General features: G+C 40.4%; 1 protein-coding gene across 1 annotated transcript in view; it reads right to left on the bottom strand.

Annotated features, from left to right (window-relative positions):
* Positions 1-26,598, bottom strand: part of LOC124503804 (ubiquinol-cytochrome-c reductase complex assembly factor 1) — a 100,741-nt gene that overhangs the window by 22,322 nt on the left and 51,821 nt on the right. Inside the window, exon 7 of the mRNA XM_047069084.1 lies at positions 21,426-21,534. Coding sequence (XP_046925040.1) covers positions 21,426-21,534 — 109 coding nt within the window. The remainder of the gene's footprint in view (positions 1-21,425; positions 21,535-26,598) is intronic.

Below are 26,598 nucleotides of genomic sequence, written 5' to 3'. Positions count from 1 at the left end.
TCTGATTACTGTCAGCAGGATGCTGACACACCTTAGGTTTCCAGAGACACTTGCGGGCTCCCAAATGCACCATGGACCTCATGACTGCACTTACGAGTGCAGAAAAGCTGCAGGCATGATGTTGCTTTTTAAATGATTTTTTTTAAAAAAAGTTTTAATGTTTATTCATTTGTGAGAGAGAAAGAGAAAGAGAGAGAGAGAGAGAGAGAGAGAGAGAGAGACAAAGCATGAGTGGGGAGGGGCAAAGTTAGAGGGAGACTCAGAATCTGAAGCAGCTCCAGGCTCTGAGCTGAGATGCCTGCACAGAGCCCAACGTGGGGCTTGAACCCCGGACCGCGAGATCATGATCTGAGCCGAAGTCCAGACCGAGCCGCCCAGACACCCCTAAATGACTTTTTATTAAATTTAGGCAGACTGGGGACTGTAGAACACTACAGGATGCTTGTTCCCCATCAATAACCAGCCATCTCAAAAGCACAGACTTATAAACGAAACAGATTAAAATGGATAATTAACAAATTAGTAAGTTCTTTGCTAATGGAGCCTGGGCACTGTCACTTGTCCTGTGTACTGAAGATCTAAATATCCCAGAAGACCTGAAGGCAACACTGAGCTCACTGACTCCAGCCACAATCCTTTCCCACTCAGCAATTCCAAGACAGACATCATGTTGCCTGGAAAACATTTCCTGAGGATCTATGCCCTTCCCAATCTTGAGATTTCTAGCATTTTTTACAAAACAGTCCTGTCTTCTCCTTCTCTGCAGTAATGGGGAGCAAAAGAGATGGGCCACCCTAATCAACTGAATCACACATGTTAACTAGTGACTCCAGCTGAGGAGAGGAGGTTAGACCAAAGTCTACAGCCCCAAACAGGTCAGACCAAGTCTACATACAGCTCCAAACAGTAAGGTGGACATTTCCATTGTTCTCTACAGGTCATAAAGAATGCTGGTCTTTCACTGCTGTTTCCTTACTGTTTATTGCTCAGAACCATACAATTTCCAAAACACTGATCCTGTGGTAACCTGAGAAAGAGGCTGTTCCCTGCTGTAGAAATGCAGAAATGCATATGAGCAGGGGGAGAGAGTAGAGGGAGAGAAATGAGTCAGAAAGGTGACTTACCAATTATCACCCAGCTCATAGACGGTCAAGATGTTCAGAGAAACAATGTCATCTGATTCCTAGTCCAACATTCTTTTTGTCTTAAGGCTCAAACAGAACTGCCATCCACCTGATAGAATCCTGCTAAAGTATCCTGGGAATGGCTGAGCCTGAATTCTAGTAGAGGTACTCTTGCACAAGTAATGAGGCGGTCAATGGTGAGACAAACAGTAACGTTCAGATTCCCAGGAAATGGAATGGACACTTGTCTCTATAAGCTAATTCTTTTTGGCCTCTTTTTTCAGTGAAAGGTTACTAAAAGGGTAAACATTTTATCCAAAGAAAAAAGAAAGCCTCAGTTGGAATGCTGTATCTGTTAAAGAGTTGCTCTCTCTAGTGATTTGTCTTCAACAAGTCCCACTCAGACCTTAGAAATGCTTTGAAATCTAAGTAAATTCTGGGCTCAGTCAGCTCCATTTTGCCACCTTGTGACTCTCAAAGACAAATCTCTGAAACTCAGTTTTTCCATCTAAATTATGTAAAACTGCCTTTATTTTTTCTTTCTACATTACCATGTGACATAAAAATACTTAACAATAAGTAACAAAATGAGTATCTGCAAACATCTGCCTGGTCCCCAGGCACTGTTCAGAAATTCTCACACGTGATAACTCTCTTAAACCTCCATAATGCTCTAAGGTGAGGTAGGTACTATAGCTATCCCTATTTTACAGAGAAAAAAAATGGAGGCACAGAGACTAAGGACCTTACCCAAGGTCACACGGCTGGGATGGCATCTGAGCCCAGTCTGGCTTTGGTGCCCGAGGGCTCTCAACCACTGATTCTGCCTTAGAAAGCAAGTTACAAACCCAACCCACTCCTCCACTGGAGCCAGGGCTGCCAGTCTCCATCCCTCTCTTCAGCCTCTGAGGGCTGCCTAGTTTCCAGTACCATCCCACCATCACACTCAGCCCTGGGCTGGGCCAGCTTCTCCAGAAGGCTGCAGCAAAAATACAACAAAACAAGCAAAAAAACAGGTGAACTCAAATCTTACTTGTTTATCTATTTCGTTTAGAACCTAACCCAGGAAAAATTCAACTTCATTTCTCTTTTTGGTATAGGCTAGAGACTATAAGCCCTGTAAGATCTCTCTGGTGCACTCTCTACCAACAGCATTTGCCGATTAGCACACAGTGAGGATGTTCCCTAAATGTTCTCTAAATATGGGGCACCTGGGCGGTTCAGTCAGTTGGGAGTCCGACTTCGGCTCAGGTCGTGATCTCGCAGTTCGTGGGTTCGAGCCTCGCATCAGGCTGTGCTGACAGCTCAGAGCCTGGAGCCTGCTTCAGATTCTGTGTCTCCCTCTTTCTTTCTGTCCCTCCCTGACTCGCACTCTGCCTCTCTCCTCAAAAATAAATAAACACTAAAAAAAATTTTTAAAAATGTTCCCTAAATAAGTGAATAAAACAATCCTTAATAGAGCCACAAAATTAATAATGATGCTGAACCTGAAGGGAAAAAGAAATTCAATAGTGCCTTCATCATCAACAAATGTATATTCAGTGTTAACCATCCCCCAAACAGTGTTCTAGGAGTTGAAGCTATAGCAATAAATATGAGACAATACAGGGCTGCTCGGCAGGCTCAGTCTGTAGAGCGTGCAACTCTTGATCTTGGGGTTGTGAGTTCAAGCCCCACAATGGGTGTAGAGATTACTTAAAAATAAAATCTTAAGGGGCGCCTAGGTGGCTCTGTCAGCTAAGTGTCCGACTTCGGCTCAGGTCATGATCTCACGGTTTGTGGGTTCAAGCTCTGGATCGGGCTCTGTGCTAACAGCTCAGAGCCTGGAGCCTGGAGCCTGCTTCGGATCTTGTGTCTCCCTTTCTCTCTGCCCTCCCCTGCTCGCACTCTGTCTCTGTCTCTCTCTCTCAAAAATAAACATTAAAAAGAAATTTTTTTTTAATCTTAAAAAAAAGAGAGAGAGAGAGAGAGAGAGAGACAATACTTGAACTCCTGGAGCTTACATTCTAGGAAGTAGAATGTACTTGCCTGTTGTGAAATAGGCAATAGGCCAAATAGGCGAAATAAAATACATAGGCAATAGGCAAAATAAAATACATAGAATGTTAGATAATAATTTTAGTGCTATTGCCCTAATCCTGTCATTCAAGGCTCATAATATGAATACTGCCCAGTGCTGTGTATGGTGTCCTGATGTGGGGATAGGATGGGAGCCCGCTGATTCTCATTCTGATAATGAGTTAGGAATAGACTCTGTGATTTCACTCACTCAACCACTAACACTTGATAAAGGCCTATTATGTACTAAACACTGTGCTAGACACTAGAACACTGACCTAAAGAGAAAAGGATCAAAAGAGATCTGTATTACAAGAAGGTAAATGGAGGGTATATATGGGAGCTCCAGGGAATGGCAAAGGTAATAATATGATGTAATGAAAAGAACAGAGTTGGGGCTGACTCGGTGGCTCAGTCAGTTAAGTGTCTGACTCTAGATTTTGGCTTAGGTCATAATCTCACGGTCTATAGGTTTGAGCACTGCGTCGGGCTCTGCACTGGCAGTGTGGAGCCTACTTGGGAATCTCTCTCCCTCTCTCTCTGCCCCTCCCTCGCTTGCAGGCTGTTTCTCTCTCTCAAAATAAATAAATAAACTTAAAATAAGAAAAGAAAAGAAAAGAAAAGAAAAGAAAAGAAAAGAAAAGAAAAGAAAAGAATCAATCAGCGGTAAGTTTTAATCTCTGCTCTACTACTAATATAGGACTCCAAACAAGCCATTTTTTTCTTGCCAGGACTAAGTGTCCTCAATTGAAAAGATTAAATGAGGATCATCTTTGTGCCTATCAAACTTCTAGGAGATTGCCGGCCATTGAAGTGACACAAAATATAAACTGACTGCTTTGCAATTCTGACCAGTGAGGGCTAGCCCTGAATGGGGCTTCCTGTCATCAGCCAGAGCAGTCTGGACTTCCTTTACACAGTTCCTGGCCGTCACCACCAAGTGGAATTCTTCTGCCATCCATGTCTACCCACGGCTTCAGACCACAACTCCAGCATGTTACAAACCCCAAATTGGTCCCCAAATCCACTCAAGTCTCTTCTGGGCCTCTGAGCTGAGGATAATAGGAAAAGGGCCAGTTCTTTCAGGGCTAGAGAGCAAAAGAAGCTTACAGAATAAGTAGGAAGTCTGGTAAACTGCTGTTCCCCTACTTTGAATACTACCCTGGATTGGAAAACTCTTAACTCAGATTTTTTTCAAGTTGGAAGGGCTCTTAGAAATAATCTGGTCTAGTCTCTTCAACCTGAAGCTGCTGGTTAATGGTGGAACTAAGTTTAATTCCCTACTCTTTTGACTCCAAGACTAGTGAGTGGTTTTTCAACTCTCCCATCTTCTCCTTCCTCCGGAAGGAGGATCCTCTTTGGCAGGCAACTCAGCTTGGGACCCAAAGCACAGCAGATGATAAACACCTTCTGTCTTCGAAAGAGAAGAAGCATAGTCATAAATTATCTGTACTCAAAATACCATAGACACTAGAATTCATTTGAAATCCAAAGAATCTCAGCAAAAGGGCATAGGACAGGGATGAAAGGAGTAGTGTGGGAGACACAGAGAATGCCACGGAGTGCTTAATGGGAACCGTCTCCTACTTCCCCCATAACCAGGCACAAACCACAAGCCTGCTGATTCTTAACCCTAGCAGCTGAACTACCCAAGGCCCACAAAAGGGGCAACACACACAGTTTACACCTTTTATTATTCTGATAGAAATTTCTCTCCTGGGAGCAGAAAGAGGTCAAAAGTCCAAAACCAAAAATATATATCTTTGTAAGTCAGAGCAAAAGAAGCAGTACAGCAGACAGTTATTTAAAAAAAAAAAAAAAAAAGGCAGAGTAGGAGGTGTTAGAAAACTCACTCCAAGTAATTTATTCACTAGGAACCACAAAGGGCTTTCCCAAGAAAAGCAAAAACACCATTAATTTCCCCAGTACCCTCCTTTCAAAGGGCTCCAAACACTTCACACATATCGTTTTAAATTGTCCTCAAAGGCTCCAAAATAAGGAGTTACTATTTCCCCAAGTTCAGATGGAGAAACTAAAATATTCATGCCCACCCTGCTCTGTCCAAGTCATCCTAACAGATTTAGCCAACTTCGACTGAGTGCCTGCAAGGCACATGACCTATGCCAGGCAGAATAAGCGAGACAAAGATGAAAGATATGATCTCTGTCCTCCAGAAAGTCAGAATCCAGTGAGGCATAACAGATGTATACATAAATCTTCAAATAAGGCAGCCTACGCTAGGTGCCATAGAAAGGTTCCAAACAGTGCCTATTTTATCAAGTGACTAAAATGTGCCAAGCACTGTACTAAGTCATTACTAGCATCATATTTTTTAAGTCACATGCTATGTGTGACTTATCTTATAGAGAAAGAAATGTAGACAATGAAAGGTAAAGAGAGTTGCCTAGGATCTCAAGGTTATGCACAGCATGGATTAGAACCCAGGTCTGTCTGGCTCCAAAGCCCATGTGATGAGAGGTAAGTGCTTGGGAAGTTACACACATACATATATGATAGCAGAGCATCCTTTTCTCAGAGCCAGATAGAACTCCTATAGGGGAAGGAGCCCCCTGCTAGAGATCCCTGGCTAGAGAAGGGCCTGGCTTGGTGATACCTCTACAGAGCTCACAGAGCTCACCTGGTGGGGGTAACCTCTGCCTCTTTTGCCAAGGCTCCACTTTGGAGGCCAAGGAAGAAAGATCTGGAGGAAGAAGAGCTTATGAGGCCACTGTTCACAGACCAGATAGGTTAGAGAGAGCATGATCAGCCTTGGGGAATCCCTGGATCTGAGCAAGGCTAGGTTAATATAAATAGCTCTATTTTAAGACCTCAGGACATGAAACAGATGGGGGAAAAGAGAAGATCCTCCAAATTCTAGGAGCAAAGTTGAGCCTGGAACTATAGATGCCCAATCACCATGCCAGTATTCTTCCCATTTAATAATGGGATCCTTCTGTAATTATTTCCAAATCTTAATTTCAACCTAACAAAACAACATCAACAATAACAACAGCCCTTTGATGGAGCCAGGTACTTCTATTACTATCTCAATCAACACAACTGACTTTACTCCTATCAATGGATAGGTTAGTCATGAGTTCATTCACTTGTTCTTATATTCTACCTACTTCCAAAAAAAGTTCAAGTTGGCTTATAACAAAAGGTATGTGGTATGGCCAAAAGAGCGAAAGTTTGAAAGTCAGTCAGATCTGGGCTTGTGACTTCTTGTGGTGGCCACAGCCAAGTTCTTCAACTTTTCTGCCCCTCAGTTCTCCTCAGCTACAAAATGGGTACACTCACCTCTCTAACCAGGCAATTTGTGATTGAGATGGTATCTGTAAAATGTCTGCCAGAATCTGGCCCACAGTATACATCTCAACCAAAAGAAGAAAAGAAAAAAAAAAGTAAGAGAAAAGAGTTAAGTAATAAAGTGTCTGTGTGAGAGAGAGAGGATAATGAAAAATTATATCAAATACCTAAATAAGGGAAGCTCTGTACTTTCTGGTAGCCCTGGCAACAGGAAAACAGGATTGTTCTACCACTCTCATTGTTAAATAAAGGTATGCATATAAGTTCATCAAGACAGAGAAAGTTCTTGTTTCTAAATGCAAAAAGGTTCATGTATACTTGAGTGAACGTGTATGTGCACACACATACACACACACGCACGCTTACACCGTTTTTTCTCTCCAACAGGAACAGGGCAAATGGCTCTCCAGAGCCCTGCTGCCCCTCTGACACCACACTACTGCTGCTTGCAATGAAGTACTTCAACAGTTAAAACATTTTTGTGCCAATATTTTAAGAGTGCAGAAGGTTCCAAATTACATGTAAAATAAACAATGCCAGACTGTGAAAACTCTTGGCTGCAACGTTCTCTGATGTTAACAAGAGTTTCTTTATTACTGTAACCTTTCAGAAGTGAATAAAAATTATTTCTCTGCCCTAGTTTTGCCCTCCAGTAAAAGGGAAGAGAACAGTGACCATGGAAAGAGCTGTACAATGACCTCTCATGAAGGCTAGGAGGCTGGGAAGGGGGCAGTTTAAAACACAAAGCCTTCCATATATGTTTCTAGTCAAAGGTTAGAAATTTAGTTTGTGCTGTGCTGATCATATTGTAAAATTTTATGTTGCTAATATTTTTATGTAACTAAAACCCTCAGGGAGACCAGAGGGCATTTGCAAGAGCCCAAACTAAGCTTAAGTTAAGAAAAAACCCAAATCTTGATCAAGGCTCCTTAGCCACTTAGGGAACTTCATTACTCTGAAATTGAGTCTGAAGTGCCCTTAAAAAGGGGGGGGGGGGGAGGAAGAAATTCTATAGGTGGCCAGGACTTAGACAAAATATGTTATTTTGCAGACCTTTGAGTCAAGGAGTCTCTGAATACTGGACACCCAAAATGATCTCAAAATGGAGCTAGTCTGTATAAAGAGAGTCTGATTTCAGCACTGCAGGAAAAGGACAAAAGTCACCATACAAAGGCAAACATGCTTTGTCCTCACACAATCCTGCCTCTACCTATACTATTCCTCTGCCTGGAAGGTTCCTCTCATCTGTCAAACACTTATCTGAAAAGATACAACCCAAATGTCATCTACTCCAAGCTTCTCTCCTCTGGGCCTTCTCAGCAATTTTTAAATATCACAATCTCTTAATACTGTAATCACCTGCTTATATGTTTGTCTTTTCCTACTAGACCGGGGAGCCAGGGACAGTATCTTCATCATCTGTGTATCTCCAGTGCCTAGCAGAGTACATGGAAGCTAGCAGGCCACAATAAAATGGATGGATAGATGGGTAAAACCTTGTTTGTGTCTGGGAACAGAAATCAGACAGAGAATGATGAACTGCTAAAAAAACAGAACACAAGCTCTGGGATTTAACACAAGGCTAGCTTTTCAGACTCTCACAGAGTTGCGGAATGTTAAGTCTGGAAGAGAATTTAGAAATCATCTAGCTCTCCTCCCCAGAGAGGTGAGGTGATTTGACTTACTTGAGCTCACCCAGAGAGTGGTCATGCTGGCCAGAACTCCCTCCGTTATACCATACCATCCATTCTCTTTACTGTAAATAGTTACAGGTATAAAAATTTTTTGGCAGTAAGATGAGAAATATGATTAAGACTACATATTATGAGAATGCTATTTGTTACAAACAAATAACAATAGATGTCACACTGAAATTCAAATAACTTGATACAAAATGCAATACCGGAGTTGCTCAAAAGGTTAAACTAGCATCACTGTATGTCCCAGCAATTCCACCCCTAAGTAATATACCCAAGAGAACTGAAAACCTATGTTCAGACAAAAACCTGTACATGAATTTCACAGGAGCATTATTCATAAAAGCCAAAAAATAGAAAACTACCCAAATGTCCATCAATTGATAAATGGATAATCAAATGTGGCATATCCATACAATAGACTACCCCATAGAAAGGAATGAAGAACTGGGGCGCCCAGGTGGCTCAGTCAGTTGAGCGTCTGACTCTTGATTTCGGCTCAGTCATGATCTCAAGGTTCGTGAGACCGAGTCCCAAGGCAGGTTCTGCACTGTCAGCTTGGGATTCTCTCTCTCCCTCTCTCTCTGCCCCTCCCCGGCTTGCCTTGTACACTCATACACTCTCTCTCTCTCTCTCTCTCTCTCTCTCTCAAAATAAATAAACATTTAAAAAAAAAAAAAAGGGGGCGCCTGGGTGGCGCAGTCGGTTGGGCGTCCGACTTCAGCCAGGTCACGATCTCGCGGTCCGGGAGTTCGAGCCCCGCGTCAGGCTCTGGGCTGATGGCTCAGAGCCTGGAGCCTGTTTCCGATTCTGTGTCTCCCTCTCTCTCTGCCCCTCCCCCGTTCATGCTCTGTCTCTCTCTGTCCCAAAAATAAATAAACGTTGAAAAAAAAAAAATTAAAAAAAAAAAAAAGGAATGGCGTACTGACACACACCACAACATGGATACACCTTGAAAACATTATGCTAGGTGAAAGACAGATAGAAAAGGCCACACATTACATGGTTCCATTTATATGAAATGCCTCATTATAGGTAAATCTATGGAGACAGAAAGTAGAGTAGGGGTTGTCAGGGGCTGAGGGAAAAAAGGAATGGGGAGTGTCTGCTAATGGGCACAGAGTTTCTTTTTGAGATGATGAAAATGTTCTGGAATAAGACAGTGATGGTTGCATAACACTGTGAATTTACTTAAAAAATTAAATTAAAAATATATATATATACTAAAAATGGTGGATTTTATGGTAGATGAATTATAACTCCATTTTTTTAAATGGAAGAAAAAAGATACAATCTCTACCCTCTAGGAGCTAACAATTTAACTGAAGGAGTCCAGACCAACATACAGGCATACTTCAGTGTTATGTGACAAGTAATGTTATACAAGATAGAGGAAGAAGGAAACAACACTTGGGTTAAAAATCTCAATGCTTATGTTAGAGCCATAGTTCCTAGTGATGATGACCTTTTCAGGCAGTACAGGGTAGTGATTAAGAGCATGGTCTCTCGAGTCTGGCAGATTTGGGTTCCAATCCAGGCTCATATTTACTGTGTAAGACTGGTTAAGTTACCTTACTGGTAGGTGGAATAATGGTCTCCCAAGAGATCTACATTCTAATTCCTGGAACCTGGGAATGTACCTTATATGGGGGAAAAGGACTTTGTTGTTATGATTAGATTAAGGGTCTTCAGATACGGAGGTTACCCTGAATTATTCAGGTGGGCCCTGAATATAATTACATGTACCCATATAAGAGGGAGGCAGAAGTCCCCTAGACCCAGATAGCAGAGGAGAAGGCAACATGACCACAGAGGGAGTGATGTGGCCATAAGCCAAAGAATGCCAGCAGCCACCAGAAGCTGGAGAGGGCAAAGAACAGAGTCTCCCCTAAAGCCTCCAGAAGGAGCACAGCCCTGCTAATACCTTGATTTTGGCCCAGTGAAGCTGATTTCTGGCCTCCAGAACTATGGAGAATAAATTTGTGTTGTTTTAAGCCACCAAGTTTGTGGTAAGTTGTTACAGCAGCTACAGGAAACTAATAACTAACCTCTGATTCTAGTGTCTTCATCTATAAAACAAGGATAGATATATGACCTCACAGGAAAGATTGTGGTAAATGTAAAACTCATATGGTATTTATAAAGTGCACAACAAAGAGAAAGTTTTAGGTAAACGTTAGCTACTACGTTTCTGTATTATGCTGAAATCCTCTTTCACAGGGCACCTGCCCATGCCCAGACCCTGCTCCCCCTCAGCAGGGAGAACAGTAAGAGCTGGCACTCAGGAGACTTGAGCTCCTCTCTTTAGTTGATTTCTAACTTAAATTTATCCAGCTCTCCTTGAGCCAGTTTCTCCATCAGTTAAATGACAGGATGAGACTAGAGCAGTGGCCCTCTAACTGGGGAGTCTGTTAAAACAGACTGCTAGTGGGACCCCTGGGTGGCTCAGTCATTTAAGTGTCTGACTCTTGATTTCAGCTCAGGTCATGATCTCACAATTTGTGAGATTGAGCCCTGCGTCAGGCTCAACATGACAGCGCAGAGCCTGCTTGGAATTCTCTCTCTCCCTCTTTCTCTGCCCCTCCCCTGTGTGCATGCTCTCTCTCTCTCTCAAAATAAACGTTTAAAAAAAACCCAAAAAACAGATTGCTGGGCCCTACCACCGGAGTTTCTGATTCAGCAGATCCAGGGTGGAGCCCTAAACTTGCATTTTTAACAAGTTCCTAAATGATGTTGAGACTGCTGGTCTGAGGACCACACTTTGAAACTCTCTGGACTAGTTTATTTCAGGTTCCTTTCCAGTTTCAATAGTCTAAGACATCCAATAGATGTAGCATTCAAACAATAAACACTGCTGTATCAGACTGAAATAGTTTTACAACTAAATTCTTTTCTGATGTTAAGAAAGTGGGGGATGGGAGAGTATGAAGTACATGGTTAAAGACTAGTTTTAACTTTTGAACTAAACAGAATGAAAAATCTTAAGCAACAGTGGGAACAGGAAGAGGCTGTCCCCTTATCCAGCATGCTGGCCCCATTTTAATTTATTTTAATCCCACCTTTCTGCCTTTTCACCAGACCCCTCCCCCTCACGCCCTCCACGAGAAACACATCTAGGTGTCTCCTGAATTCATTTATTGGGTCGGCAGCGCACAGTATAATACCGCCTTTGTTAGTCTCCTAGCCCAGCTTCTCCTAGCACAGTGTTCAGTCTCCGTGTTCCTCTACTCTTAAAAAAACACAACCAAGGAGTCTCTGAAAAATAATTGTAAAATCAACTAAGGCAAATTCAGACTATGTGGAGACGTTCAGACTCTAAATGCTGGAAAAAGAAACAAATTCAGAACATTGTTAGCATTCTCACCTGTCCTTTTTTCCCCTTAATCTCTATTAGTCCTGTTGAGTAGGAAACCTCTGCCGTATTGGATTAGAAAGTCTGAATAAAAGGGGCCTCAGCCTGGGGACTGTGCTGAAGAAATGGAATGCCTCGAGATTCGAGAAAAGCTGTCCTCTTGGCCTTTGGAAGTCCTTGGTAAGAAGACCAGGGAGAAGGAAACTACCATGAAACTGATCCCCCGCCCACACCCCTGGTGAGGGATCACAGTATAATAAAGTGGATACCGGACTGGGAACCAGCATCTCCTAGTTTGGGTACTCATTCTGCTATTTTCTAGCTGCATGACCTCGGGCAAATCAATTAACTTCTCTGGGACCGCATTTTCTCACCACATAAATTAAAACAGTGGGACCAGATCTATAGTCCTCACCCTGAGATGTACATCAGAAATTTTCTGGGGAGATGTTTCAAAATAATCACATCTGAGCCCCTTCAGATTGAGAACCATTGAATGAGAGATATCTGAGGCACTCCATCTAACATCCTAAGGTTCATTTATCCCATAAAGTGAATTAGAAATATAAATGATGAGAGAGCCAAGGAACCCAGGAGGGAGGTCAGGGAGAGAAAAATGAAACTCTTTTCGGGGAGAGGGTGGTCAGAGAAATTGAATCCAGGTGTGATAAGAGACCATTCATTAAGTCAGTATTTGAAAGATAGTGCTGCCCAGTCACTAATAATAGAAGCAAGGACGTGTGTTCACTCAACAGGTATCTGAGGGGTGACTGTGTCAGGCATTCTGTGTAAGACACCAGGAATCCTAGGATCCTCATCCCATCTAATGGGCATGACCTACACAAACCCACAATTACAGTAGATCATGGTAAGTCCTCTCTCAGAAGTTTGTGCAAAGTGCTACAGCAATAGAGAGAAGGGAGTGGCCAAATATACCAATTATTATGGTGGGGGAGGGAATGCTGGGAAAAGCTGCGTGTAAGAGGTACTATCCAAATGCATACTATAGCATCAGTGACAATCTGGCATGTATGTGTGCGTGTAGACGCGCTTGAGCATGAACATTTGTGTATTAGGGGTTTGTTGGCAATCAGACTAAAGAGGTAGGCGGGGTCTAGAATATGAAGATTTCTTCCCCCCCCGTCCCGTTTTTCACTTTGAAAATCAAACTTAAAAAATGTAAGAGTAGGAAAACAAAAATTTGTATGATTTTTAGATTCACAATTGTTAATATTTTGTAATATTTGATTCATGTCTCTCTCTGTGCACGCGCACACACACACATACACACACACACACGCCCTTTTTTCTTTTGCTAAACTATGTGAAAATATCAAAACATTTCAATCCTAAATACTGTATCTTCTAAGAACATTTTCCTATATAACTATGAAGAGTTCTACATACCATTGCTAAGATGTTTGAATTTTGTTCCTCAGATTTCTAGACAGAGGAGGGATCCAATCAGATGTAGAAATTGGAAAAACCTCTGGTGGTTTATGTGGTGACAGGGTTCACTAGAGTAGAGAAAGTCCAGGAACTAGTTAGGAGGCCATGTGCAATAAAGGAGAGATGATGAGGGTGGATATAAGCAATGGAACAGAAGGGAGGATAAAATCCAAAGATATTTTCGGCAGAAAAGTGACAGGACAATTTGGGTGCAGAGGATGAGGCAGGGGTTGAGGAAGACTACGAATTCCAGCGGGTGGGGGGGGGGTGCTGGATTGATAGAGATGACAGCAGAAGCAAGACAAGAAACCTAGGAAGAACAGGTTCATGGAGCTATTTATCCCGTCTCCTGAGGGAGATGTGTTTATTTATTTTTAATGTTTTGTTTTTCTTTTTGAGAGACAGAGAGAGAAGACCACGAGCAGGGGAGGGGCAGAGTGAGAGGGAGACACAGAATCTGAAGCAGGCTCCAGGCTCTGAGCAGTCAGCACAGAGCCCAATGCTGCCCATGAACCGTGAGATCATGACCTGAATTAAAGTCAAATGCTTAACCGACTGAGCCACCCAGGAGCTCCCAGAGATTTATTTAGAAGAACCATTAACCCCTGAAAGGGAGATGTGGAAAATGGCAGGGTGCTCAGTACACACAGGTCTAAGCAGTATTAGAATCTATGGTACAAAAGATGTCAAAGGGAACTGGGCACCTAGAGAGACTGGAGACAATAAATGAATGAATGAATGAATGAATAAATATATATATATATACACACATATATATATACATACATATATATATCCATACATATATATATATATATATATTGTGTGTGTGTGTGTGTGTGTGTATATATATATATATATATATATACACGATAGATTGGAGAGGTAAACAGTTCTGAAATGATGAACTGAATTGGGAGTATGAAGAGTATTTAAGAAGTGTATCCTAGGTGTCCATGCACCAAGGCAGCCAGGGCTTTCAAAATGGAATTAGTTCACTGTCTTTCTCCTACAGAAATTCCATGAGGGAAACAGAAGATAACAAAGGGGATCATATTCACTTACCGATTTACTCAGTCAAGAAACATTTACTTAATGCCTACTGAGTATAAAGCTCCATTTTAGGTACCATAGGAATACAAAGATAAACAAATATGAATCAGACCTCAGTTAATTCACAATCTATAACTGGATGTAAAAACAGCCATGAGAGAGATAAATGATCGTGTGCATAGATAGAATTAGATTCAATTTAAATTCAATTCAGAAAGGTTTATAACTTCTTTTTCAGGGACAATCCCTGAAATAAAGTGAGTCCAATATGCAACCCAGAAGGACAGGCCAACCAAGCCATCAGACTGGCATTCCGAATGTGTGCTCCCAGGCATCTGATCAGTGACAAAACTGCCTAAAGCATGTACTCCAAGCACTCTTGCTACCTCTTAAGACCTGAGGTTAGGAAACTTGTGTAAAGAATGCATCTACTGGGGCGCCTGGGTGGCGCAGTCGGTTAAGCGTCCGACTTCAGCCAGGTCACGATCTTGCGGTCCGTGAGTTCGAGCCCCACGTCGGGCTCTGGGCTGATGGCTCAGAGCCTGGAGCCTGTTTCCGATTCTGTGTCTCCCTCTCTCTCTGCCCCTCCCCCGTTCATGCTCTGTCTCTCTCTGTCCCAAAAATAAATAAAAAACGTTGAAAAAAAAAAAATTTAAAAAAAAAAAAAAAAAGAATGCATCTACTAAAGATACATCTCAGTTGGACCCTGCTAAAGTTCATGAGCCAATCCCAAAATGAAATTGCTCTGCCTTCTAAGAATTTAGGCTTCTCTCACCTAATAAACAAATATCCACTCCAACAGCTTAGGACATTTAATTTTTTTTTTTTTTTTTTGAGAGAGAGAGAGCGCGTGCACATGAGTGTCCATGCACATGTGAGTGGGGAAGGGACAGAGGGAGAGAGAGAATACCAAGCAGGCTCCACACCCAGCGCAGAGCCTTATGGACTCTGGGATCATGATCTGAGCAGAAATCAAGAATCCAACACCTAAAAGACTAGCCACCCAGGTATCCCCCAGCTTAGGATATTTAAAAACAAAAACAAAAACTTCCCAAAAGAAGGACTGATTTCTGAGAACATGTCTTATTTAAAAAAAAATTTTAAAAGAGAGGTTAGAAGCTTTTGCGCAGTGGCAGTATCGTAGCCAATGAGGTTTATCCAAGGCGCAATTATTGCTAATTAAAAGAGAGGTTAGAGTGGGAGAGAGCCAAAGCATAACAGACTCTTAAAAACTGAGAACAAACTGAGGCTGATGGAGGGTGGGAGGGAGGGGAGGGTGGGTGATGGGTATTGAAGAGAGTATCTTTTGGGATGAGCACTGGGTGTTGTATGGAAACCAATTTGACAATAAATTTCATATATTTAAATAAATAAATAAATAAATAAATAAATAAATAAATAAATAAAAATATTTTTTTAAATTTTTTATTAAAAAATTTTTTTTAAACATTTATTTATTTTTGAGACAGAGAGAGACAGAGCATGAACGGGGGAGGGTCAGAGAGAGGGAGAAACAGAATCCGAAACAGGCTCCAGGCTCTGAGCTGTCAGCACAGAGCCCAACGCGGGGCTCGAACTCACGGACCACGAGATCATGACCCGAGCCGAAGTCGGCCGCCCAACCGACTGACCCACCCAGGCGCCCCTACATTTTTTTTTTTTAATGTTCATTTATTTTTGAGAGAGAGAGACAGAGCACAAGCGGGGGAGGAGCAGAGACAGAGAGTGACACAGAATCCGATGCAGGCTCCAGGCTCTGAGCTGTCAGCACAGACGCAGGGCTCGAACTCACAAACTGTGAGATCATGTCCTGAGCCAAAGTCGGACGCTTAAACGACTGAGTCACCCAGGTGCCCCAAACATGTCTTATTTTAAAGGCCTCAAGCCCTAAGAATTGCTCTGTATTTACACTCCACTATTCATATCATTGGCAGCAAAAAGTGGTCCTTGCCTTTTAAACAATACCTTTGGCAGCGAGTTTTAATTCTGACCTAGAGATGCAAAGGATAGCAAAATTTTTACCTCCTGGTAATAAAACAGAAGTTTGAAGATTTTTGTGGGGAGGTAGGAAGGAGAAGGGAATGGAATTACAGCAGCCTGGAAGAAAATTTCCAGAAAAACTAAAGTATGTGTAATTCTTATTTTTACCATCCTTTATAGATTTAAAATCTTTGTTAGTTTAAAAACATAAAATGCCTCATGTATAAATTGTTTTTTAAGTCAAATCTATTAGAAGATCAGAAAGCATGGAAAAAGAAAAAGAAAAAAAACTGAGGGTAAAGGAAACAATTTCTCATTTCTTTTTCTTCCAATATTTAAGACTAACAGAGCAAACACATATGTTCAAAATGAAAAAGGATACCTCTCCACCACACTTTTTCCAATACATCCAGTGGGCTTCCAGAATGGTCTTCTGTTATCAGTTATTTACTGGGCAAGCATTCAGCCAAGGGGCAATGACAAGCACTTTGGAGAATACAAAGGATACAACTGATGCAGCCCCCAGGCAATTCACCTGGATGACGGTCAATACACACTAGTAACAATGATACAAAATAGTAAGAGCCAGAAGAAGGGCACATATAAATTACTAAGGTACTTCCAGCTAGGGACAACTGGGATTGTCTTCTAGTATGGGGTGGAGGGATGTAAAGGAATTGGGGCTATGGTGTTTAGGCAACCTAGAGTAGTATCGCACGGGGAAAGACACAAGACAGGAAGACCAAGGCATTCAGCTTGGCTGGGGTGAAGAGTATGTGAAGCAAGGATGGAATGTGATGCTCATTGAGTGCTTCCTATGTGCCAGGCACATGTGCTAGAAGGTTTCACATATTTACAGTTCACAAAGAGCTAGAGGAAATGAGTTTGGAAAGGTAGTCTGGAGTATGATCACAGAGGACCTTGCAAAGCAAAATGCTGTTCTAAAAAGCAAAGTAGAATTTTACAAAGGAGTCCAGTTCAGCCCACAGCTCCTCCACCTCTTTCTAGGCCCTTTGCACCACCCCATGAAGCAGCTCTGTTACAGAAGAGAACAGAAGACCTTGAAGTGATGAGAGGTTCATCCTTATTCTGGAAAGGTGCTAGCAAGAAATCATCTGAAGTCCAGAGGAGACACCTGGCATGCCAGGGACCACTGATAAGGATAAACTTGGAATTTCTTACCTACTCCTTCCCACCCGTCTCCAAAGCTTGGAAAGCTTAAACCTGCTCATTGTAAGCCACAAGGTGGAGATGTCTGGCAGGGCAGAACTGAGAGGAAGTCGTTTAGCCAGCCTAAGGTTACCATTAACACTTTGAGCCACTGCCTTGAGCTAATTTTTATGTTTGTTTTTTAAGTTTGGTTGAAATGTCACAAATGGAAAAATTAACTAAAGCGCCCCGGTTAGCCACAAGACTGGACACACCTGGCTGCAAACCCAGCAAAAGAAACTTACTTCATTAGTAGGAGAGGCAGAAAGTGAAATTTACATCTGAAATGTGCCTGCACCAGGAGAAAGTGCTGAGGCCAAAGGCGCTGTCTGTTTTTACAGCTGCGTCAAGTCTTAGTTCTCTACTCTTACCAACACTCAGGAGTGAGGCAAGGGCCCAAGGAAAAATGGTCTCCAACCTCTTCAGCTGCAACTCAGCTCACAAAGGTTTTTAAGAACCAGTTAATGAAATAAAACAAGACCAGATGAGGTGATATAATGAACTTTATTTCCACAGCTAATTTATATGTTTAAATCCCAAATAATTTTTTTTTAGTTAGAACGCTCTAAATTATTGATGTGATTTTTGTAACCTCAAATTTAACACTTATATTTTATACCGACTTCACTAATGATATATGAGTCTGCCTTGTTTTTCACAATAGCTGGGCTCCTAAAAGCCGATAAAAAGCAAAAATGTTTTAAATGAAAATGTCCTCACCAAATGAGACTGCAATTCTAATTTCAAGGGAGTTCTTGATTCAAATTTCTGATTCATCATTAATTGCAAATGGCTCCACTCAAAGTAATAGCCTCTAAGAATTATTTGGCATGTAAAAAATCACCACTTCGTTGATCAGTCTTATGAATTCTACTTTTTATATGAGTTTTCTTAAAGATGTACACCTGGGATGTCAAATTACACAGAGAAAGATTTACAAATTACCACCTTCAAATCACAGATTTTCAAAGCACCCCAATAATCCACATTTTTTTTAAGGAAATTGAAGCACAGAAGAGGAAAGACTTGGCAGCCAGGGTCAGAACAAAGCCACACTGGCTCCCTACTACTTTCTCCAGCCACATGTCCCTAACTTTCCCATTTCTGTAGGCTGTACGCACACAGAAGTCTGAGACCCCCTCTATACATACAATCACACTCACAACAGAGAAGTAGTTAACAATTTTCTTGCCTGCATAAAGGGAGTCTGCCTGTTTATACCATGAGTTGGGTGGGGGAGGATCAAGTCAATTAAAACAGAAAAGCAATAATAGTAATTTCCCAACTCTTCCAAACCTCTGTTATTTTTAAACCACCATCTTTTATTTATAGTCTTTGTAACTAAACTGGGGCTTGGCATTTCTCTTCATGCAGGTGAACTCACAAGTCTGTAACTTGTGAGAGTGTTATGGATCATCGAAAACTTTACTATTCAAAGTGTGGTTGCCCCATTCTCACCCTGCTCCACCTGTGGCACTGGCATCACTTGAAGCTCTCTAGAAATGTAGACTCTCTGTCTCTGGCTCCACCCCAACCTACAGAATCAGAATCTGTATTTTAACAAGATCCCCAGGTGGACTACAGGCACATAAAAAGTGAGACACTGATCTAACACACTTCTCTGTAGGGCAACACCATATCTAGAACAATTCAGAAAGAAGAATGGTTGGATAAAATGGGAAGGGGGGTGCAGAGGAAAAACTAATTCCTGCAGGACTGCACTGATGTATATGTGGACTAGAAACAAATAAATCAAGTATCATCTATCTGATAAGTTGGCTTTAAAACAGAATTCCAGAGGCTTAAGTTCAATTCATTCATTCAACAAGTATTTATTCATCTGATGTTTACTATGTAAGCAAAAAAGTATTAAGACAGGTCTCCTGCCTTCATTAAGCATGCAGTCAAGTAAAAGTGACATTATAAAGTAACACAGAAGAAGGTTCAAAGTGTTGGAGATTGTGATGGAGATATATATGGAGGTCCAAAGGAAATTCATGGTGGAAGGGTAATAACTAAGAGGTTTCCGTAGTTCAAAAGTCAGTACCTATGGTTCATGAAGCTATTCACGTTGTAGACAGCTGTGGCCCACATGGCTCCAGCAGTCCAATGTCCAGCAGGGTTTAGTCAATAGTGATAAGAAAAACAAGCTAACTAATAGAAGAGCTACTGTGTCACTGTACGTCAGACAGCCAAGGCTTTGGCTGGCCAGGGGTGTCACTGGTTACCATTAAGTGATCTGAAACTGGCAGCACCACCCATGTCCACTGTGTGCTGCCACAGCGTTGGACAGTAAGTACTTGAGGGCATGCAGAACACCAAGCTGCACATATAGCTTAAAGGCTGACGATCCATTCTGGGCAGCAAAGACAGCAGAAAGTTTAGTCACATGAACAAGGAACCAAAGAACACAATTACAAAGACAGTCAATCCACACTATCTCCAAAACAAATGATGATGATGATGATAGCAGATAAAACTCTGACATATGCTATCATCTTAGAATGAACATAAATGCCAACGTTCTATTGTCCCAGAGAAAGGCATGTAAATGTTATTGAAGACAACTAAAAACAAACCCATGTCCTCTGTGCTTCCTATATATGCAGTTCCTCCAAAGACATGAGAATTTGGAAATACGCTCTCAATGGGCAACCATCATTTCCATGATTTAGTCTCAAAGACCACAATTTTACAAGGAGTAAGCACATGATACCATCAGACAATAACATAGGAGTGTGTGAAAATAATTACTATAAATAAAACATGGGGGACAACCTCCCACTTAACTCCTATGCAACATGGAAAAACCTCCAAGACATATTGTTGAGTGAAAAAACTAAGTACATATTTATTACACATTAGCACATAGAGGATGATATCATGTATAATAAAATATATAAACACAAAACCAATACTACATATTTTCTGTAAGAAAATTACACAGAAAAAAGCCTTAAAAGATATACACTAAAATGGATCAGTAACTACTTCTTGAAAGGAGATAACTGGCCAGGAATGAGATTGAGGAGTATGGAGATTTCAATCTCAGTTAAAATATTTTGAATTTTAAAAATTGTAAAGTAAAAACATATCTAATATATATTAAGTTAAAAAGCCAAGATGCAAAACTGTGTGTAGTAGAAGCCCATCTGTGTTGTGTTAAAAGAATATACATTTATACCTTTGCATTTGTATAGAAAACAACCATAAGGATACACATCAACTATTAACAAAGGTTACTCTGGGGGAGCTTGCCTGGGTAAGAGACACTTGTTTCTACATTAAACACTTGTTACTCTTTGATTTTTATTCTATGAATATGTATGAGTTTTATAATACATACATAAACTTTGTTTACTCCTCAGTCCATAGGGAGAACTTTGTAATGAAAAAAAAAAAAAACAAACCAAAAACAAAAACAAAAAATAAATTAACCCATTTCATGACCCCTTCTGATGGTTCTGCTTTAGATGGTCCCAACTGGGAGGCAATGAAATGGGAAAAAAACAAGGATTACAATCTATTAAAATATGGTCTAGACACAAAAACACATAATATACAAAGGAAAAGATTACTCTTTGTATAACCAACTGTATTCTAATGTTTTGGTGTCATGTTTCTATTATCATTACCTTCTATGTTATATATATGCTATATATTCTCCTTTCTCAGGTTAATTATTAAATGTACTAATGTACATTTTCAGCAGATACGATGCTGAATTAGTCTAGGTTAAGCGATAAAGGACTTGTTTTTCAGTTCCTGAGGACAGTGTAGGCCCAATGCCAGGGTACTTCCATCAAAACTAATTTAGAGGAGAACTGGTTCAAACACTGAATTGGTGTCAAAGGCATAGTGTCCTAAAATTCAATTATTATTTGATTTCCTCCATTCAACAAACCCATCCCTTCCCTCCTACCACCATTATTTGGGCTTAACAATTTCATTTCCATGCACAGGATGTCCTCACATTGACAAACCATAATAATGTGTGCAAACACATAAAGTGTCCACGGCATGTCAGTCTCCACAGAAGCAGAAGCAACTCTAGCTGAATTACCACTTGACATTAGGCAGCATTACACAGAAATCTAAAAGCAAAGCCCTTCTAGCACAGATAAAACTTCAACTCAAGTCAGGCAATCCCTCATTGGAGTTGTCCGGGACCAGAACCTGATAGCATTTACTTACCCCCATGACTCTGCCACGCTGCTCAACATCCTCCCACATGAAATGAACTATGATACGACACATGTATTTCCCACTCCGGCCTTCCTGTTTCATTCGGACTAGACACATCCTGGATGGGAAAAAGACATAAAGAGTAACTGGTTGTTTGCATTTTTTATATCACACATGTGTAATGGGTAACTTCAGCAAAGAACACAGAATCAAAAAAACTGGAAATGATCTTATTAAAAAAAACGACAACACTTCTATTGAGGTATAACATAGATACTGTAAACAGCACACAAATCTTAAGTATATAGCTTGATGGATGTTTACATGTTATATATAGCCATGTAAGCAACACCCAGATCAAGAGAGAGATTATTTACAGTACCTCAGAAGGCACTCTCATACATGAAAAGGACACACATTTAATTGTTAGAAGATAAGCAAGTCAAAATCCGTCATTTTACTGAATGAAAACAGGAGTCCTAAACATGGAAAGTAATTTGCCCAATACCATAGAGTAGTCTGTAAAGATGGGTATAATGCTGTGCTGTCCAACACAGAAGCTACTAGCTACGTGTGGCTATTAGGCACTTTAAATGTGACCGGTTCCAACTAACATGTGGTATAAGTTTAAGATTTGAAGATCTAGTTCAACAAAAAGACTACAAATATCTCAAATTTTTTTATACTGCTTACATGCTTACATATTATTTCATATATAAGTGGAGTTAAATATAACTGAGTTAAATAAAACCTTCTATTAAAATTAATTTCAGAATATTTTCTTTTTACTTTTTAAAATGGAGCTACTAGAAGTGTTTAAATTAAATATATGACTTGTGTTGTTTGTCATACACAATACACACAAGGTGTGTGTCTAGGCATGGCACCTACCTAGAACACAGATCACAGAAAGTATGATGATTTTACCTATGTAATTATCAAATCATTTCCCCCATGAGAATATAAGTTCCACTGAAGGCAAAGATGAAGCCTGAATTTTTTTTTTATTTTTAACCATTCTATATCCAGGGCTTAAGTATAGTAGGCACTTAGTAATTATTTGCTAAATAAGTAAGTGAATAAAACATCTCAGGGCAAAGTTTAGGGCTTCTCCTATACCACATTGCCTCTAATTAGCCCATAAAGCTCTCTTCTTAAGACTTTCCATAAGAATATAAGAATTATATTTTATTTTATTAAATAGTAAATATAATATTATACTTAATTATATATAAGAATATAAACAGGGTCATCAACTTTCCAAACTAGTTCCTAATCTCAATGAACATCCCTATTTCTATTATCTCTTATTTAAATTAAAAAAAAATTTTTTTTAATCTTTATTTTTGAGGGAGAGAGAGAGAGACAGCGCGAGCAAGGGAAGGGCAGAGAGAGAGGGAGACACAGAATCTGAAGCAGGCTCCAGGCTCTGAGCCGTCAGCACAGAGCCCAATGCAGGGCACGAACCCACGAACCGTGAGATCATGACCTGAGCCAAAGTCAGACACTAAACCAACTGAACCACCCGGGCGCCCCATATTATCTGTTATTTAAATTTTTAAGCAGCTACAACTGGGCTACTCACCAAAAGATAATTCCTGCTATAGTTATGGAATAGTCAATCTAAACTGACAATTAATCCTGCCCATTAAAATCTACTAGCAATCGTATGGCACAATGGAATGATTCCAGCCTGGCCTGTGTCAACACCTCTGTTAACAACTAAAGATGTAGAAAAGAAAACATACTTACCAAATTTGCAGATGACAAGGGGCTGGGCAGGAAGACAAATATGTTGGATGACCCTACCATGAACCAAAAATACTCCAAGAGACCGTTTCAATGGGCTGAATCTAACAGAATGAATTTGAACAGGGATAAACCTAAGGTCCTGCCCTTGGGTCTAAAAGAACTGTAGGTACAAGATAGGTGAGTCATGCCCATTTACATGTGAAAAAGCCTTATAGGCTTAAGTTGACAACTGACTTCAAAGGATGTCAAGGTAATGATGAGGTTACCCCCCAAATAAATGTGATTTTAGATACAGTAATGGAAATACAATATCTTCGATGTGCAAAGTGACATTTTTGTTCCATTCACCACAGGTCAGACTCTGCTTGAAATACTGTCCATAGTTTTGAATATCATTTTATATATACATATCTATTTTTTAATATTTACTTATTTTGGGTGGTAGAGTGCAAGCAGGTAGGGGCAGAGAGAGGGGAACAGAGGATCTGAAGCAGGCTCTGCACTGATAGGCTGACAGCAGTGAGCCTGATGTGGGGCTTGAACCCATGAACTGCGAGATCATGACCTGAGCCAAAGTTGGACGCTCTACTGACTGAGCTACCTACACTTGATCTTAGCCAAAAGGCCGAGAAGCGATACTGACTGAGCTACCTAGGTGCCCCTGAATATTATATTTTAAGAGACAAAAGGAAGAGATGAAAGATCAGAAGATCTATAACCTGGAGAAAAACAGGTGAGTTGCCTTAAATATTGTAGGAAAGCAATTAGACTATTTGTCCAAGAGTTAAGAGTCAGAATCAATGGGTAAGCCACAGGGGAAGAAAGAATCACTCAACACTGAGCACTGAAAACAATAACTTTCTAGCAGAAGTTTCTGGAGATTTGAATGATGGAATGAATAAGCCCAAGACACAGAACGTGCCTACTTCTGAAGAGTGAATAAATGCTTTGTGAGAACTCAGCTATCTGACAAGTTGACTACATGATCTTTAATATCCCTTCCAACCAGGAGATTGGCTTATGCTGTGATTTTAAATTTGTAACCTCTGAACCCAGTTAGTGCCTAAGAAATAATATTTTATAACAATAAAAACAGGTCATGGAAAAAGACTTGCCTTCTTCACATGATACAGAATGTATTCCAAAGCAGAAACAAACCAGGGAAAGTTCAATAGTCCTTTTCCATAAAATTTTCTTAATCAAATCACTCATGTCAGCCTCTCACCTGAAAAGACACTGTGTTTTGATGCTTAAGTGTCGTCAGAGGTTAATTCATCAACAGCAATAGTGAGGTAATGGAATTCTTCATTTATTTGAAAATTCTGTAGTTTGTTAATACACCTGCCTTCTGAGGTTTAAAAGGCACAGATTTTCTCAGACCATAAAGTATACATTATGCTATGTTCACAAGTGTAGCTACCATCTGTCACTATCCAACCCTATTACGATACCATTTTGACTATATTCTCTATGATGTATCCTTTATCTCCATGACTTATTCATTCCATAAACTGGAAGCCTGTATCTCCTACTCCTCCCTCAGCCATTTTGCCCATCCCCCAACCTCTCTCCCCTCTGGCAACCATCAGTTTGTTCGGTGTACTTATGAAGCTATTTCTGCTTTTTATTTGTTTATTCATTTGGTTTTTTTAGATTCCATACATAAGTGAAGTCATACGGTATTTGTATTTTTCTGACTTATTTCACTTAGCATATACCCTCTAGGTCCATCCTTGTTGTGGAAACTGGCAAGATCTCATCCTTTTTATGGCTGAGTAATATTCCATTGCATATATATATATATATATATATATATATATATATATATACACACACACCACATCTTCTTTATCCATTCATCTACGAATGGACACTTCAGCTGCTTCCATATATTGGCTATTGTAGATAATACTGCAATAAACACAGAGGTGCATATATATTTTCAAATTTGTGTTTTCATTTTTTGGGTAAATACCCAGTAGTGGAATTCCTGGACCATATGGGATTTCTGTTTTCAATTTTTCGAGGAACCTCCATACTGTTTTCCACAGTGGCTATACCAATTTACATTCCTGCCAACAGTACATGAGGGTTCCTTTTTCTCCACAGCCTCGCCAACACTTGTTATTTCTTGTCTTTTTGATGCTAGCCATTCTCACAGCTGTAAAGTGTTATCTCACTGTAGTTTTGATTTGCACTGCCCTGATGATGAGTGAGGCTGAACATCTCTCCATGTGTCTGTTGGCCATCTACATGTCTTTTTTGGCAAAATGTCTATTTGGGTCCTCTGCCCATTTTTAATTGGATTATTTATTTGTGGTGGAATGCTGAGTCATAGAAGTTCTTTATAGACTTTGGACATTAACCTCTTATCATATAGATCATTTGTCAATATCTTCTCCCTCCCATTCAGTAGGTTGCCTTTTTATTTTGTTAATGGTTTCCTTCACTATGCAAAAGATTTTTCTTTTGGTGTAGTCCAAGGCTGGTCTTCCTACTGTCCCGACTTTTTAAATGAGGAAACTGAGTCTTTGAGAAGTAACTTGTCCAGAGTTACAAACCACTAGATTTATAGGTGAGATCTGAACCCTGATAATCTTGTCCCAGAGTTGTACTGTTTTTCTGCTGCCTCTAATGACTAGTACATATCTTAGAATCCATTTACTCTCTTTTTCTTTCATTTAATTTTCACAAGGGCAGTAACAGTTTCAAAACTAGCATCACATTAGAAATAGCCTATCAGAAGAGGAAGACTGGCTAACTTGAGGCAAGAATACCTACAACAACAAAAAGTAACTATTGGCAGCCTAAAAGGAAAGAAAGAAACTAAAAATATATTGAAAACACACACACACACACACACACACACACACACACACACACACACACACAAACAATAGCACAGCAACTGAGGTTCAACAACCCAGCGCAACTCAAAGACAGTCTGGCAAATTACAGTTAAGCATTACCAGGACCCCCCCAAATCATCCAGAAAAGGTTAAAGTACACTGGCAGGTGAAAAGACAATGAATGAAGCAAATCCAAAATGGCAAACAAACACGAAAAAGACATGATGACCCTGGTGCCCACCACAAAACAAAGCCAGCACCCGTCACAGGCTCTGACTGTACAACAGTTAAGTCTGAGTCACTAAGGAAACTACATTCCACAACAACTGAGAACACTAGGTTTAAGTAACAGAACAGGACAGCTCTATTTCAATTTCCATCATGGATACATTCCTCATAATAAATGTTTAAATTAAATGTTGAGAAGCCAAATTACATTTTACTACTGATTCAACTTCATAATTTCAGAGCTCTGTTCTAGGGAAAGTGGAGAAGAAAGTGGGGCGGGGGGGGGGGAGACACCTCCCTGCTAAATAAAACATAATAAAAATTGCTCTTAAGAATGCAAAATAAACTTTAAA

The sequence above is a fragment of the Lynx rufus genome, unplaced genomic scaffold, assembly GCF_022079265.1.
Source record: "Lynx rufus isolate CCGP_SWC_20201006 ecotype Redwood Valley unplaced genomic scaffold, mLynRuf1.p SCAF_8, whole genome shotgun sequence".
NCBI classification, from domain to species: Eukaryota; Metazoa; Chordata; class Mammalia; order Carnivora; family Felidae; genus Lynx; species Lynx rufus.
Note: the sequence above shows the minus strand (reverse complement) of the source record. Positions and strands in the feature narration are given on the sequence as shown.